We start from the raw sequence: 17973 nt of genomic DNA, 5'->3' as shown, positions 1-17973 counted from the left end.
AACGGGGAAATAATGACATATTTGAGACCTTGGTCAGCAAAGCAAGGCTTAAAGATTAATCCCTTAAGGCATTCCATGATCTCATTCTTCTTTTTAATCCGAAGACTGTTTGGGTTTGTGGGTTTTGTTCTGGTCTGTCATGATTTCTTTCTCCATCATACAGCCACTGTCTTAGTTCTATCCTTCTTTTGACCGAGAGAAAGAAAATTCTTCCTTGAGTGGCTCTCAGGTAGATCTCTGTTGGTCTTGGCTATCTCTGCAGCCTCCTTTCTCTCAGAATTGGGGCAGAATCTGTAATTCTGCCTTTTTCCTTAAGTGCATTTTTTTTTTAATTTTTTTATTTTATTTATTTATTTTTGGCTGTGTTGGGTTCTCGTTGCTGCGTGGGCTTTCTCTAGTTGCGGAGAGCGGGGGTTACTCTTCGTTGCAGTGCGCGGTCTTCTCATTGCGGTGGCTTCTCTTGTTGCGGAGCACGGGCTCCAGGCATGCGGGCTTCAGTAGTTGTGGCGTACGGGCTTAGTTGCTCCGCGGCATGTGGGATCTTCCCAACCAGGGATTGAACCCATGTCCCCTGCATTGGCAGGCGGATTCTTAACCACTGCGCCACCAGGGAAGCCCAAGTGCATTTTTTTTTCATCTGTTCTTCCATCTTCCTCAAATTGAGAAGGCATGGATTTCCCCCTTGGTCATGGGTTTCTCTGGTCTCTTCCCTCTCCAGTCTTGCTTCTAGCTCTTCTGGTCACTCTGCTCTTTAACAGTTCCTTTGTAGCTGCCCACAGTTGTTTTCTTTCAGGCTGTTTCCACCTAGAAAATCTTGAGACTAACTAGATTTCATTCCTCCCCAACAGTACAGTCTGTGCCATGCATTTGCACTTTTTTTAAGCATCATGATCTTGTTCTAGGTAGCTCTGTGCTCTCTATTACTACATTACTACTATTACTACATTTAAAATGCTCAAGGCCCTCTCTATACATTTTAATACACAAGCCCTAAGAAAGGGATACCTTTTGAAAGAGAGTATCTTATTTGCCCCATATTTTAGTGCAATACCAAGCACCTAATCTATGCTTAATCTGTTGAGGAGATGAATGGATTTTGAGTTTTACTCCCAAGATGTACATATCACAAAAATTAAGGCATTCAATTTAGTCCTTTCTCCTTGTATAGCTCCTAATTTTATCTGATTGAGAGACAGATACTTCTTGTCAGAATTACTTCTTGCCTCTAATTTGAAAGTCTCTGATATATTTTTAGTCTTGACATCAGTAGAAATTAGACTTTATCTTTTTACATCTCTGTTGTTAAAATCCAGAGAATAAGCCTAACTATATGAAGCTGGAATTTGTGCCTAATCTAGTTGTACGTTTTGAAACATATTTCACTGTCTTTGAAGCTAGTCTCTAGATTATAGAGATGCACAGAAGGTTGTTCTCTTGGCAGCTTTCACCCCCCTGCTGATGCTGTATTTACCAGGTGGGCTGCTACAGTTTATATACATGTCCTATAACATATAGTTCCTGAGGCTTTATCAAAATTAAGTTTTTCTTAAAAAAAAATTAAAAGCTTAATCAACTGATGAGAATGCAAGTAAGTTGCATGTTTTCAATAAAAAGGTAATTTTTTTACAAATGCACATGTCTCTGGACGGTAACACTAGGAGAGAGTTTATACATTCTCTTCGTGTCACTGCTTACTTCATTTTACAGAAGAAGCAAGTTCAAAGAGGTCACACAGTTGGGAGGAGAAAAGGCCTCCTGTCACCTCCCATGTGCTTTCCTTTTTACCAATGTTTCCCAAACTTTTCATCCCTAGAGAACCTGTTCTGTGATCTGCCTGCCCCTCAACCGTCTTCCTGCCCTGAAAAGCTCCAATTTTGAAAGATGTTACCTACCAAACTGCATGTAGCAGATAAACTATTTTACTGAATTTCGGGTAATCAAAAACAAAGAACTGCAAATTAGACTTTGTGATCAACATGAGCTAACTGGTGGCCACGCTGAATTGATATAATTTCGGTAAAGAAAGGCTTTTGGGGAGGAAGTGGACACATTATGTAAAGCTTTAGGGAATAATGAAAACGGTTTACAGATGGGCATTAATACCTTCTTGGAGCCTTAAAGGTCTGAGGAGCCCTGGGAGCAGTGAGGACCCCAGGTACTGAACTACTGCTCCTTGACCTGCTGCTTTGCAGCTTAAAATCTAATCGTCACGTAGAGGACTGAAAAGAGAGTGCCTGTGTTTCAGAGTGAGCATGTTGAATTAATGCCTTCGGGTTTTTTTTTGCTTTTTGCACATAGATTGAATATGAAAGGAAAAAGAAAGAAGATGGAAAACGAGCTCGAGCTGATAAACAACACGTTTTAGACATGTTGTTTTCGGCCTTTGAGAAACATCAATATTATAATCTTAAGGACTTGGTGGACATCACAAAACAGCCTGTGGTATGTATATGCTCACATTGATCCTTTAAATATGTCCTGCTTCATTAATACAGCTTTACTGAAGAGAAGTGTATTGTAAATGAATAAGTTCACTTGCACCTATGCTGATGTCAGGTTTTGTTTCAACACGGAAAAGATGTCTCAATGTGGCCTTTTTTCCCCTCCCTCCCTCCCTTCCTCCCTCCCTCCCTCCCTTCCTTCCTTCATTTTGTTTTTTACCTCAGCTTCATTGTTTTCAATTTTAAATACATTTAATATCAGTAGTTCCATATGAAGAAAAGGTGGATTTGTCCTCCTTTTGACTGATCCTTGACATTAAGCCTGAAGTCTCTTTGTTTATATCATTTCTAGTCTTTCTTTTGTTCTCTTACCTCCCTCCAAAAAAGCTCAACTTGAAGAGTTGTATGGGTCTTTCACGGTGAATGTTTATCCCTGCCTTGTGAACTGTTCTCTGTGCATTTTTTTTTTAAAATCAGAATCTATCTAGCACTAACATTAGGTCTTTTTAAACTTGAGCTGTATTGCCTCACAGTGCTTGTTGAGATTATGATTGCGTTGGGCTATTCTCCATTTTCAAGGAAAATTTTAATAAATTGATGTTTTAGAAAGTTTTTGTTTGTTCTATAAATAATCATTTTTAATCACTTCTCCAAACTCTTGTGCCTATTTGCTAATAATCTGTGTTTCTAATCCATTTAAAATGTTGGTAACAAGTAAGGGATCTAAACCCTTTCTCCAGCCTTGGGTCACTTTTCCTTCCACTTAACTTTCTCACACCTGAGGTTAGCAAAGTATCGAATTGAATTATATTTTAGTATTTTAAGTATTTAAGTATTTTACTTAAAGTATTTTACTTTACAGATTTTAAAAAATTCGATGGAAACCCCCTTACTTTTGTCCTCTTACCCAGTCTGCTTTATCATTTTGTCTGCTTTGACAGGATACTCAAGAATATGTTAATTCTAACTGCTCCATTTATTTGCTTCAGAATATGTAACAAGATAACTGGTTTTGTAAAATATTTTAACATAAACGGCTTGGTATAATTTTTTTCTGATTTATTCAAAGCTTTAGGAAATTATTTCTGAAACTTCAGTATTGATGGTACGGCTTCCCACTTCTGTAGAGATTTCTTTACTGTTATATTTCATCTTTTCACTTTTTCATTAAGAAAGAAATTTGAATTCCAAAAGACCTAAGTATTTTGTTGGGTTTTTTTTTACCAGCGAGGAGGAAAGTGCTCATGCCAGCAGTATTATCAACTCATCTTAATGACTTCGCTCCCTTCAGCATCAGAGCCTTAGAAACAGCATTCCAAGCTAGATAAAAAATTTGAAATAGAATAGTTCATAAGCTAAGCTCTGTTTCTTCTGGTTTTAATGAAGTTTATCTTTGTATTTTATATATACATGAAAAGGCCATTCCAGAAATTCTGGATGCAAACAATATATTCTCATAGAATAACACACACACACACACACACACACACATACACACACACACACACACACACACACACACACACACAATTAGGTATGGGAAAATAAGTGTTTGTAGAGGGCCATTCAGATGATACTAGGGAAAGCACTTTCTTTGCCCTTAACATGGGATGACATATTTTTTAAAGTTTACTCATTTTGCATCAAAGAAAAGTGGCAACTAGTATTTCTCTCAATCTTCATTCTTCGGATAATTTTTACATGGGGGGACTCAGTGAATCTCTTATAATAGAGCTTCTTAATTCATGGTCAGTAGATGGGCTTTAGGAGGTCCAGCAACCCCCTGAATATGTACAAAAATGTGTGGATTTTTCTGGGGAGCAGATTGATAGTTTATATCAGATTCTCATAGAGAGCCTGGGAACCTCAAAGAGCTTGAGAACCACTGATCTAGAAACAATTATTTTATAATAGTTTTATTATTTAGGGACTAAATTGCCTCGGCAAGCGTAAAGTTTTTGAAGGCAGGTTTGTATATTATTCATATCCCTAAATATTCGTACATTCCACAACACAAACATAGTAGCAATTTAGTAATTGATTTAAGAATCAGGAGATGGCCCATCCTCTGTATTTAAGGACCACCATATTTTCCTCAGATGGATTTTGACAGGCCTCATGTCGTTTATGGCAGGAGCAGGGTAGAAAGAGCCATCTCAAGAAAGCATGGAATGCCAGAGCTCCCGTTATCCTTGCGTAGAGGGGAGGAGAGGGCAGGAAGTGGTCAGCATGGATTCCAATCCTGCCATTTACCTCCGTGGGATCTGGAGAAGTCACTTCCACTGCTAAAATTGAGGAGTTGGACTGGATAATCCTTGTGAGCCCTTCCAGCTCTCCATCTGTGACTCTCTCTTTCTCCTGTTTCATCTCCTCCTCTCCACCTCCCACTCACATTTGAACTGAGTTGGCAAAGCTCCTTGACCTAGAAAGAAAGTGGCCAGAGCCCAGCTCTCCTCTGTGTAGGTAACTATCCCCTTTAAAAGGTTCACGGGGCAGAAGTCAGTCTGTACTAATGGTCATGAATATACCCTTATTAATTTGATTTTAGTCTGAGCAATACCAAGAGAATGAAGGAACCCAGTGCAGCATGAAGGTCAGTGATCCAGGAAAGAGATTTCCTGGTGTGATGGAAGGAGCACGGGACTGGAAGTAATAGGATCTCAGTTCAAGTCCCAGCCCTGCCATTTAGCCAAAGAGTCCTAGGTATTTAAATGCATTTAATGCTTAATACGTTATATAATTTAATATTTAATTTACTTAATATATGGCATTCTTAATATAAAATTTACCAATATATTCAAATTAAATGTTTATCATATTATACTTTGTAAATATGTTTTTAAAATACCTAGTTTACAGGATCCTTGTAATAATTAATGTTTATGAAAGTTGCATTTGCCAACAGCAAAGTGTTTTACTATTATTAGTAGTATTATTAAACAAATTTTTGAGCCCTGTGTAAAAGGGAAGAAAAGAGATCTTCTTTGTGTTAATCAGTTCTTTAGTATATGCATTTAATGACATGCTCTTGTTTTCTTTTTTTAATTTATTTATTTATTTATTTATTTAGGCTTTGTTGGGTCTTCGTTGTGGTGCACAGGTTTCTCATTGCGGTGGCTTCTCTTGTTACGGAGCATGGTCTCTAGGGCCCGTGGGCTCAGTATTTGTGGCACGTGGGCTCTAGAGTGTGTGAGTTTCAGTAGTTGTGGCACGTGGGCTCAGCAGTTGTGGCTCGTGGGCTCTAGAGCGCAGACTCAGTAGTTCTGGCGCACCGGCTTAGTTGCTCCGCGGCATGTGGGATCTTCCTGGACCACAGCTCGAACCCGTGTCCCCTGCATTGGCAGGCAAATTCTTAACCACTGCGCCACCAGTTAAGCCCCTGCTTTCATTTTCTCATGGCCCGCAATGCCACTTTTGATACCAAGTTTCTAACCATGAAGTGTATTGCTTTAATACATCCTCTTTGTTATTAACACTACTACTATATTCTTAAGTTACCATCTGATTTCTGACCTTTAGAATGTCATTTTTGACATTCTGAGTGAATCTGAAGTATTTTCTTGTTTCTCCAGTTCCTTCCCTTCTATATTCTTCTTCCTAAAAACCTTCACTTCTACAAGCAAAATTATTGATTAGAGAAACTGCCCTCAAGGGCTAGCCTTTTTCTCTCATTCGCTGGTGTGTGAGTTGCATAAGCAATCAAAGAATTAAAGTTACTCATTAAGGGTAAATAAGCCAATTTTATTAAAATGCCAGGCTCTGGTAACTGATAAAAAGTTGGAAACACGGTATCCATTTAAATAAGTGTTTTTATGCAGTTTCAATTTTTACTTTTTTTTTTACCCTCTCTAAAGTAAAATATCAGAGGAAGCCTATTATTTCTCTCCTGACAGTCTTTGCTCTTTCACCTTGAATGTGTTGTCTAGTCTTTCTTCATATTTTATTATATCTGTAAAATAGAAGCATAATATCATTTCCTTCAAAAATACAAACCACTAGGAACTGTATATAATTGCTCCCTTTGAAACACCAAACTGCCAAGACCATTTTGAGCCCTAGCATACTGTTCTCTTAACACAGCACCCATTTCCCAGTGTTTCTCTAAACATCCATTTCTATTAGAAGTGTCGTCGAAAATCAGCTCTAATGATAACTGAATCTCTTCATTTCCTTATGCTCTAAATCCACTCAATTTCATATCAAGATTCAGGGAAGTTTATCTTTAATTATTGATGACCCCTTCTAAATCAGCAGCCCCCAATCATGTCGATCCAGTGGACCATTTACTTTTTAATTCAGTGTATGTAATTGAACAATTTGCATGCTTTTATAAAGTAAGTTCAAATCAACAAGAAAAATGAGGCAGAGATTTGCGTGGCTTTGATTGTGAAGCAGCTTGCTGCCCACACTTCAAATTGCCCAGCACTAAATAATGCTGAACAGACTTGCTTATTTGCCCGAAGTAAGCTTTCAATAAAACTGATGCAGCAATAAGGTAGTGTTAACATAATCCTCAGAGTTTGTTTCCAGACAGGCCTAAATAAATGCTTGAACAGAAATAAGTGAAATTTGGCATCAGTAAGATACAAGAAGATATGCTTTTTTAAAGGATAAAATAGCTAGGGAATTTGATATACTGAGCATTTCTCCTGTCAAAAAATAAAATTTTATTTACAAGTATATGCTCCTATAGATCTGTGAATTGGTAGGGAGGGACTCTTCGAGCTGCAAGAAAGAGAAACTCAGCTCAAACTAGCTTAAACAAAAATAGAATTTATAGGCTCCTGTAGCTGGGAAGTTCAGGAATGCATCTTGCCTTAGACATGGCTAGATCCAGCTACTAATATTATTTAGTTAGAACTGTCCCTCCCCATCTCTCCACATCTCTCCTCATCATTCTGTGTGTTGTCTTTATCCTTAGGCAGGATCTTGCCATGCGGTAGCCAAAGTGGCCTCCTGAAGCACCTCACAGCTAGCAGCCTCGAAGCAGAAAGAGAATATCTGTCCTGATGATTCCAGCAAAAGCTCAGGGAAGATTTTAATTGCCCTGGTAGAGGTTGTATGCTCATTCCTGAGCCAAGGGTACGGAAGTCCATCAACCGAGCCCACTGCCTCTCCCACCCTTGTGCCACACTGCTTGGTACAGAAGTAGCACCTGATGAGTCATAATAGTTTGATTGTTATCTCAAATTTAGTTTGTTGAAAACAGAACTCTTGATTTCTACACCCCTCCAACCCCGACCCCCCAGACTTCCCCATTGCAGTGACACCACCATTCCCCAAGTTGCTCAAGCCAGACATCTGTCCTCCGGTTTCCTCTTCATGATATCTATATTACACATTATGGTACATATATCTCATATATATGTTATATTTCTCTAGGTCAGGATCTTAGAAGATAAAAGTAATCCTAGAGATAATCTAGTCTAAGTTATAGTCCCAGAGAAGGAAGTTGCCTAGTGGCTTGAAGGCATCTCTTACCACATTGCCTCTTCTATTCAGACATGTGTATACAACCAAAGACAAGAAAAGAAAATGTTTTTCTGACAATAGGAGCCCCTTTTTAATGAGCAGGGGAGAAGCTAATTTCTCTCTCAGGCAGACTGCTTTCAAATGTCTGTGTTATTGAGAATCACCAGGCTTCCCTGGTGGCGCAGTGGTTAAGAATCCGCCTGCCAATGCAGGGGACACGGGTTCGAGCCCTGGTCTGGGAAGCCGCGGAGCAACTAATCCCGTACGCCACAACTACTGAGCCTGTGCTCTAGAGCCCGCGAGCCACAACTACTGAAGCCCGCGCACCTAGAGCCCGTGCTCCACAACAAGAGAAGCCACCGCAATGAGAAGCCCATGCACCGCAACTAAGAGTAGCCCCCGCTCACCCTAACTAGAGAAAGCCCGTGTGCAGCAACAAAGACCCAACGCATCCAAAAGTAAAAATTAATTGATTAATTAATTAATTTTTAAAAATTGTATTGTTAAAAAGTAGAAACCAACTTAAAAAAAAAATCATCATTGTTAATCTAAGCCAAGTACAGAGAGAATGGAATCTAAGCTTTATCTTAGCTCATTCAGTTTCTAATCCAAAGTAAAAATGGGTATTTTTAAATGTTTGAAGTTCATTCCCAAATGTACTACTAAATAATGCTGTTTTTATTATAATGTCTTGTTCTGACATATGCTTTCCCTTTTTTACATATTTCCTTTTTCTTCTTTTCCCCTGAATCTTTATCATTTCCTTTCTGTTCACATATTTCCTTTCCGTTCTCTCTTCATTTCTCCTATAACTGGAAGTTTTAATTTTTGAATGGTAGTACCAAAACTAAAAAGACCACCAATTTCCCAGCAGAGCATATTAGCTAGTGACAGCCCTCTGTGAGACTTTTTTTTTTTTCTGCTGCGTCAGCTCTTCATTGCAGCTTACGGGCTTCTCTCTAGTTGTAGTGCGCGGGCTCAGTAGTTGCAGCGCACAGGCTTAGTTGCCCTGCGGCATGTGGGGTCTTAGTTCCCCGACCAGGGATCGAACCGACGTCCGCTGCATTGGAAGGCAGATTCTTAACCACTGGACCACCAGGGAAGTCCCGAGACTTCCATTTTAAAAAATAATTATTTGCAACGGCCAGTTAACTTAGTTGGTTAGAATATGGTGCTAAAAAATAATTATTTGCTTGTGAATTTGAGCCTTAATTAAAAGTTTTAGAATATGAAATGTCATACTAAAATAAATTATTAACTATTTTGAATATAAAAGGATAAAAGTTAAACACATTTATGAAATATTAATGCTTTCCTTATGAGTAGAAGGTTCTAATAACTAATAGATTTACCACTAATAAGTTTATTATGAAATAGTAACGCTTTCTCTTTTAATTTATTGTACGGTTTGTTTCAGCCTTTTTACTTTTTTTTCTTTTTTACCTTATTTCTGAATGGGGTAAAATTGGGGGTGAATTTACTAACATAACCAATTGAGTCCATATTTTACATGAGATATTACGTAGGTAAAAGCAATATCTGACATAGGCTTCCAGTAAGCAAAATTGGGCATTATTTACATACAGAATTTACGTAGTTTTTTGGTTTTGTTTTTTGTTTTTTGTTTTTTTTGGCTGCGTTGGGTCTTCGTTGCTGTGCACAGACCTCCTCTAGTTGCGGCGAGCGGGGGCTACTCTTCGTTGTGGTGCACGGGCTTCTCATTGCAGTGGCTTCTCTTGCTGCGGAGCACGGGCTCTAGGCACGCGGGCTTCAGTAGTTGTGGCATGCGGGCTCAGTAGTTGTGGCTCACAGGCTCTAGAGCGCAGGCTCAGTAGTTGTGGCACACGGGCTTAGTTGCTCCGCGGCATGTCGGATCTTCCCGGACCAGGGCTCAAACCCATGTCCCCTGCACTGGCAGGCGGATTCTTAACCACTGCGCCACCAAGGAAGCCCTACGTAGAGTTTTTAATTAAGCAGTAGGCCACACAATTTATATTTATTCTGAAAAATGTCATTATTCATAAAATCTCCTTCTCTACCCTTCCAGTCCCATTTAATTTTAAAGGGAGGTAAAAGTAAATGTTTAAGCTCATTAACTGCCTTCTCCTGATTTCTTTATTTAGTCCCTGAGCAAGCTAGAAGGAAGGACTTGTTTTAAGCTTGCCATCCTTATGGGAATTATCTTGGGGAAGAAGTCATGTTCTTTTCATTGGTCTCTGCCTAAGAGAAAACATTACACTGTGGATTTAGATAAGTGTTTGAAGCCTCCTGGTTTCTCTAACTCAGCAGGGCAATTGAGATACCAGAGGATAAGCCTGTGACAGAAGACTTCTGTGCCAGCCTGGCTGGCCACCTTCAGTTCTGTATTGCAGCATTAGAGAGCCTTTCCTTTTGGAATGTCCCAGGACAGATATTCTAATTCCATCATATTTTCCAGTCCATATGGACTGATCCACAGAGCTGTCCGCTGTTAATTGGAAATGTTACTTTATCCATGGTAATTTGGTAATAAAAAATGGTGTTATCTTAATTTGTTATGAACTGGAGAGGTCTCCTTTTTTTCCCATCAATTTAAAACCTTATTTTCAGTACAAGTTAGACTTTTTTTTGTAAGTTACAGTTCAGTGGATTTTCATATGTTCACGTAGCCGTACAACCATTGCCACAAGCAATTTTAGAATATTTTCACCACCCCACAAAGAAACTCCATACCTATTAGCAGTTACTCCCTTATGCACCCACCCCCTCTCCAGCCCTAGAGAACCACTAATCTATTTTCTGTCTCTAAAAATTTGCCGATTCTGGATGTTTCATATAAATGGAATCATATAATATGTGGTCTCTTATGACTGGCTTCTTTTATTTAGGCATAATGTTTTCAAATTTCATCCATGTTGTGGCGTGTATCAGTATTTTCTTCTTTTTTATTGCCAAATAGTGTACCATTATATGGATATACAACGTTTTGTTTATCCATTCACCCATAGATGGTTGTTTCCACTTTTTGGCTACTGTAATAAAGCTGCTATGAACATTATGTACAGGTTTTTGTGTGAACATATATTTTATTTCTCTTGGGAGTAGAATTGCTGGGTCACTTGGTAACTCTGTTTAATCTGAGGAACTGCCAGATTGTCATAAATCCTTTTTTAATCCTTAGCCAGCAAACCTTTTATCTACTATTGCCTTAAAACGTTACTATCTATTCCAAATATTTTAAGGGTGAATAATGCTTCATTGTTGAGAATACTAGCTAATTTTCTAAAAATTCTTTATGGTAAAATATATACCTAACGAGTCTCTTTGCTTGCCATTTAATTTCTAGCAATATTTTCAAGTGGACTAATAATAACTCTGCCAATTGATATCTTCTTATTTTTTGTACATTCTAAACTACTTGTCACACCAAATGCACTAATAGGTAGTTTCCATGGTTCTAAATGCAAGAATTCATATTTATATTTCAATAGGAATTTTTTTCATCTTTATTAAGTTTTAGATATCTTTGATTGTATTTTCCTAGTTAACATTTTTAACATTAACTATATGAATATATGTATGTTTTTTTCCCCCAGTTGGAAGCCATCAGATCTCAGCCTTGGAATACCTTGCAGTATTCCAAGGTTAAGTTATGTTTAGCATACAAATAAACTAATACAGTTTAGAAAGCATGTCTTTAAACAGATAGTTAAAATTAAAAGTTGTGGCCCAAAGGAGGTAAACTTTATCTGAAATATGGAAGTACGTGAATCATTTGCCACTGCTGGACAAATGAAATGTTAACTAAAAGTAAGATGATTTACCAGCACACGAATATTAATGCAGTAATAAATTTCTTCTTTAGAATTTGGATTAAGCCATAAAGTAGGACTGGGGGTGGGTAGAGTTTGTGGCTTGGCCATTTCATTACCCATATCACCTCTCTGCTTCTTAGAGTTTTACAAAGGGAGGAATGCAACCTGTGGGACCCTGAGAGGAGGACAGGGTGGAGACTAGCATAAAAACAGAGGTGAAACCGGAAGGAAAAGAGGAGAAAAGTGCTGAGATGGCCCATGTTCCGGAGATGCCCTCAGTATCATCTTCCCTCTCCTGTTCACAGTTGTCTCTGTTTAAAGGAATGAAACATAGGTTGCCTTTGGTCACAGCTTATGTATAATGTGTAGTTTGTTTATTTTTTTTTAATGAAAGAATTTTGTGCCTTGGAGCCACTAACATCTTCATCAGTAAGTCCTCTGTTCTGTTAACCTTGTTTAAAGGAGTCACAGTCAGTCACATGAAAATCACATAAATATGAAGTGATACTCTGAAATTATCACATAACTGATCATGAATGCCCTTGCTGCCTGGGTCACTTTATAAAAAGCAGATAGCAGTTTCCCTTTGGTGACTCTGTTAACCAGTGCCATCTTTGGTATTGATTTACATGATGCACATTTATTCCAACCTTTTTGGGAAGATTTTGTGATGATAAGCCTAGTAGGGTTATATCTTTAGCTTATCTAAAGCATTATTATTTGGTGATCAGCTCTCTGTCAAAGATGTATGTTTTTTTATCAACTTCTAGGAACTTAGTTATAGTTAGTTTATTATTATGTATGTTAATGCTTAACACTAAAATTCCCCATAAAATGAAATGCAGATAAATCTTTTTTTTTTTTTTAGAATTTCACTTTTATTTATTTATTTATTTATTTTTGGCTGTGTTGGGTCTTCGTTTCTGTGCGAGGGCTTTCTCTAGTTGCGGCAAGCGGGGGCCACTCTTCATCGCGGTACGCGGGCCTCTCACTATCGCGGCCTCTCTTGTTGCGGAGCACAGGCTCCAGACGCGCAGGCTCAGTAGTTGTGGCACACGGGCTTAGTTGCTCCGCGGCATGTGGGATCTTCCCAGACCAGGGCTCGAACCCATGTCTCCTGCATTGGCAGGCAGACTCTCAACCACTGCGCCACCAGGGAAGCCCCCAGATAAATCTTCCATTTGGCTGGCAGAGCAGTAGAGGAAAAGATGATATGAAAAATGGCAGGGGTGGAAGGTGGTAAGGAGGGAGAAGAAGAGAGGCTAAAATAGTAGGCTACTGTGCCTTGTGACTCTGCATAGGTTTGTCTTGATCTTGGGGGAGAGATCAGGAATTTGATCTGTGAATTTCCAGCTTTTTGGCCACCACAGTTTTGTCTTGATCCACCCACGCACACCACACCCTCCTCACTAGACCTCTCTGCTCCAGTGTGTGCTTTGCCTTTCCCTTGCAAGGAAGCTGTGATGTTCTATCCCCTTCTTCTCTGCATTCAGGCTTGCTGTAAATACCCTCCCACACATCTCTTTGATGAAGAATTGCTGGACCTGAGCCAGTTTATTATTTCAGATCTTGTTCTGCAGAACTGCCCACAGTTGGTAATGAGAAATATTTCCAATCCTATGTGACGTAAAGGTGATCTACTCAGTACTGGAATCTGGTGTTTAAAATACAAGTGATGAGGCAAAAGATTAAATTGCAAAATCAGTGTTTAGAATTAGTAAGAGGAGAACTAGTTTCCCTTGATCCCTGCACAGAATTGCCATTCAGTTCAAATGATCAAATGTACATCCTCAAAGAACCTAACATCTTGACTCCGGCTGGGTTAGGTGCCCCTTCTAAGTGCTCCCATAATGTCCTGCGTATATGTCCTCTTACTGTGCTTCTGTTTTAGTTTATGATTGCCTGCTTATATGCCTTTGTTTCCCCCACTTAACACCCTGATCTTAAACTGTGAACTCTGTGAGGATGACAGCAGACTGTGTGCCACTTAGCCTGATACTAGAATAAATATTAGTGTGAAGGTATACGTTTTTTAAAAGGAAAGTTAGATTACCAATTAATCTTCATTCCTGCTAAAACCTTTAAAATCTCCACCTCAGTTGGCTTTGTCTCAGATAATATTTTCGCACTATAATACAGATTTTAGTAGTAAATGTCATTCAGATTCAGGTAATACAGTTTAATCAATTTTTATTTCTCAAACCGGGTCATTGCCCTATATGTTAATGAGATGAAAAATGAAAACAACTAGAATTAGAGGTTTATTCCTTTGGGCCTTGTAAGTGGTCTCCCCACAGCCAACCACACCCTCCAAAACCCTCTTAGCTCCTTACTCGTAAGCACACCCAATTCACTCAGCATCAGTGCGCTGCAGCTCTGATGTGCAGTCGGGCCCTCAACCTCAGTATGGTTAAGGGCTCTCCCTGAAGTAGGTACAGCGTGAAATGTAGATCTAAGAGGTAGGACTGTTAGGGAAAGTTTCTCTGAGAAAGTGACATTTGTGCTGAGTCTGAAAGGATGAGGAGTTCAGATCTGAGAGAAGGGGATGAGCATTACAGGGAAAGAGTAGGGCATATGGAAAAAAAACCAAGGGCATGCAGACACAGAAATGGCAAGTGCGCGTATGGGGAGGTATTAGAGAAAGAGGCCAAAGCGAAAAGAGAGACCTGAGTGCATGCCTGTGAAAGAATTTGGAATTTAACCTGTAGGCCAAAGGGGAAGTCAGAGAAAATTTTTAAACAGAGAAATGACATAATCTCACTGTTCCCTACCTCTGTGTTTCCTTCAAGGATTTTCTGACCTTCTTTTTCTCTATTATTACTACCACTTTCTCTGCTAATGCTTTGTGCCAAGTTAATTCATTTAGTTATAGTAGAATGGTCTTAGGTTGCAGTTTGGAACATGCTCAAACTTGAGAAGTTTGCCCCTCCCTCCCCAAAAGATTTCTGTACCATGCTAGATATCGCGACCCTAATCCCATCTTGTTACCTGACAAATTGACAGACTGTGACTGTCTCATTGCATTCTTATTGTTAAAAAAGAAAAAAGAGTGACATCTTTATGAAAAACAAGTACTCCATAACCTTATTATACTATTGATAGTTTAATAAAGTGAGGGTGGGCTATACATGAAGACAACTGAATTTGTACCCTTAAGACTTTCTTAATATTTTGTGTTTAACCCTTTCTAGGCTTTTCATCTTCTGTATCCAGATTATAAATGACCCTGCTAGACTTGAAGTGAAGAGCGTCTGTCAGGCAACCACCATGCTCCTGGCACTTGCTCTGTTCATGTTTGACCCATCACAGTGCATCCACAGTTGCATGATTGTTTGTGCCCAGGGTCTGGCCATTCTCACAATAAACCATTCTTTGGAATTTTACAAAGAAGTCATTCATGGCACCTAAACTGAAAATCAAAGCCCAACCCATCATTTTCCACTTATGAATCCTGTTTAATTAGAAAGTAGTTTACGAACAGTGTCCCATTTTTTTCGATGCAATCTAAAGTAGCAGATGGCAGGCGTGCGCATTACCTGGCTCTCTGAAGCTCACCTGAGTAATTCGCTTACTCATTTACTCGGGTGGGTCCTTCGGTGAAGCCAGCTGCAGAAGGTGTGGGAGGCAGGCAGGCCTTCTCCTGGGGAAACCCAGGCCTCCTTCGGTTCATTGCTGCCACCTGCTGGGCCCTGGCTGCCGGGATGGGGAGGCTGCTCCGGCGAGAGCTGAGGCATCCGGGGCTGTTTGAGGGACCCGTATGTAGTTCCAGTGCTAAACAGGTGACCCTAAATGGAAGTACTTTGTCAGCTGTAGAGCATTATACCAGTCTGTGTAAGGTGGTGTTAGATGACGTTGATTCACGCATACTCTTCAGCAACAGTGAGGCTGAGAAAACTAAGTAACACTTCGAGGACCCAAAGATGCCAGACTGTTAGAGCCAGAAGAATCCTTTAAGCAGATGCTGTGGATTTTAGTGTAGTTAAATCAGGCTCCTGGGGGCTTGTGAAATGCATAGTCCCATGCCTGGCCCTGGAGATTTTGATTCACTAGCTCTAAAATGGGGCTTATCTCACAGGCTCCCCATGAGGTTCTGATGCAGATAGTCTAGCACCACACTTGAGAAAGGCACTGCCTTAAACATTATCAAGGTAAGAGCTTCTCAGCCATTTTTCTAAGTAGTGCCTCATTTCAGTAAATTCTAAAAATTTACATAATATTACATCTTCCATCCATGGGATGAGTCACTGTAATGTACCTGTAACTGGTTCTTTGAAGCATACACATAAAAATTATTGTTGGGTTGGTTGGTTCTGCAGCAAAAAAAAAAAAGTCCGTTTTAAATGATTAACTTTTCTGTCTTCCCTATTTTTTTTTTTTATAGTGAAATGCTTTTTCACCTTGGGCATTGGCAAGCAAAGGTGGGGTTTGATGTTACATTTGTCATAGCCATCATTTTCATGACTGTAGTAAGCATTTGGGTAATACTGAATTTTCAGGTGCCTGAAATACCATAATGCAGTGTTCTGCCCTCCATCATCATTCACCTCTTTCCTTTGGCGGAGCCAAGCACAAGAAAGCTGCAGCCCCCAGAAGAAAAATAAGTGGCCCAATAGCAAGTTTGAGAACTCACCTTAGAACTGAGAATTCTGGATACCTGTCATGTGCTTGCTTCATAGAATATTAATGTCCCAAAGATATATGTCATTTTTTTTACTATATGCTCCTGCTTCTGAAACAACTGTTTCCAATCCAAGAATAACCCTATCTGACTGTGAACTCTGTGATGCCACTGAACTCAAGGGCACATTACACTTGGTATGCTGTGTAATCTTAATAAATTAAGCACCAGCAAATTTTCTAGTGTATTTTCATCTAGACTTTTCTTTCTTTTCTTTTTTTTTTTTTTTTTTTTAGTTCTCAAGGTTGCTGGCATTCAGGACTTCCAACCCCTTTAATGCAAATGATCGTATATTTAATGCAGTTTTCATGTATTGTATGCGTGGAATCAAAACAGCAGTTTATTGAACTTCTTTATAGAGAAATCTTGTTGAGCTTTCAGGATCATAATTTTTATTACTAATAAAAATGTGGTTTGGTGTATCATTTTATTTTAAATCTTGTTTCCTGCATTCATAATCTCATCTGTCAAGGTTATTTTGTTTTTGTTTTTCAGTCGTACCTGAAGGAAATCTTAAAAGAAATTGGTATTCAAAATGTAAAAGGGATCCACAAAAACACATGGGAGCTGAAGCCAGAGTACAGACATTATCAAGTAGAAGAAAAGAGTGATTAAGAAGACTCGAAGCCTGCCTGCTAACAGAACAACTGAAGAGTGATGCGCTAAGCAAACGGCCTTGATACGTGAATCCTTGAGCACCATCTGTTGTAGGGGGAAAATGACTGATACTTTAATTTCTCTAGGTAAATTTTTTAAACAATAATTCTTGTCAAGTTGCTTAAGTGATTTTTGAGGAAAAAGAACACATTTATTTATATACTTAATCAGATTATTCATGATGGGGTTGGGGGTTGAAGAAGGTTTTTCTTTTCAAATATTAACTTTTAAAATGTAAAATTAGGAAATGTTTTCTAAATGAGGACTCCCCGTCCTTGTTTCTCTCTGAGGAGTTGAGGTAATACAGATCCAAACTGAATGGCATAGCAGGAAAAAAGTAGTCAACTACAGAAACTCTCAAAAGGAATTAAAAGGAGTTCCTTATTCTGAAATTGTCGAAGAACAAAGCTGTCTTTATTTTTTTTTAACAGGTGGCTGCGTTTCATGTTCACACACATTAATGAAAGGAGAGCATTTATGTTTGTACTAAGATAGCTGTCTTCATCATTAGCTAATTTTACCCTAGCGATAGTGACATGAGAAATGGAAAAAATCATGGTCAATTGGTCTTTCTTTCTTTCTTCTTTTAAAATAATTAGAAATTGGGAATTCCCTGGCCGTCCAGTGGTTAGGACTCTGCACTCTCACTGCTGAGGGCCCGGATTCGATCCCTGGTCGGGGAACTAAGATCCCACAAGCCCCGTGGTGTGGCCACAAAAAAAAAAAAAAAAAAAAGAATAAAATCATTAGAAATTAAATACGTTTCCAATTCAAGATATGTATCCCCCACCCAGATTATAAGTTTCTCAAAGACTGACTTTGCCCCCCAGCTTTTCCTGCACCCTCGGGCGTGCACTGAGTCTTGCTGTTTAGAGACTAGATGCGGGTTGTAGGGGTGAGGCTGATAGGTACAGACAGAAAGGTTGGTGCC

At 39.1% G+C, this 17973-nt stretch overlaps 1 protein-coding gene across 1 annotated transcript in view; it reads left to right on the top strand.

Annotated features, from left to right (window-relative positions):
• The window catches only part of GTF2F2 (general transcription factor IIF subunit 2), a 142637-nt gene extending 125203 nt beyond the window's left edge, over positions 1–17434 (top strand). The window contains exons 7-8 of the mRNA XM_059903116.1: positions 2299–2442; positions 16881–17434. Coding sequence (XP_059759099.1) covers positions 2299–2442; positions 16881–17000 — 264 coding nt within the window. The 3' untranslated portion in view covers positions 17001–17434. The remainder of the gene's footprint in view (positions 1–2298; positions 2443–16880) is intronic.
• The last annotated feature ends 539 nt before the right edge of the window (positions 17435–17973 follow it).

This window comes from Balaenoptera ricei, chromosome 18, assembly GCF_028023285.1.
Source record: "Balaenoptera ricei isolate mBalRic1 chromosome 18, mBalRic1.hap2, whole genome shotgun sequence".
NCBI lineage: Eukaryota > Metazoa > Chordata > Mammalia > Artiodactyla > Balaenopteridae > Balaenoptera > Balaenoptera ricei.
The sequence above is the reverse complement of the archived record's forward strand: the minus strand, read 5'-3'. Positions and strand labels throughout refer to the sequence as shown.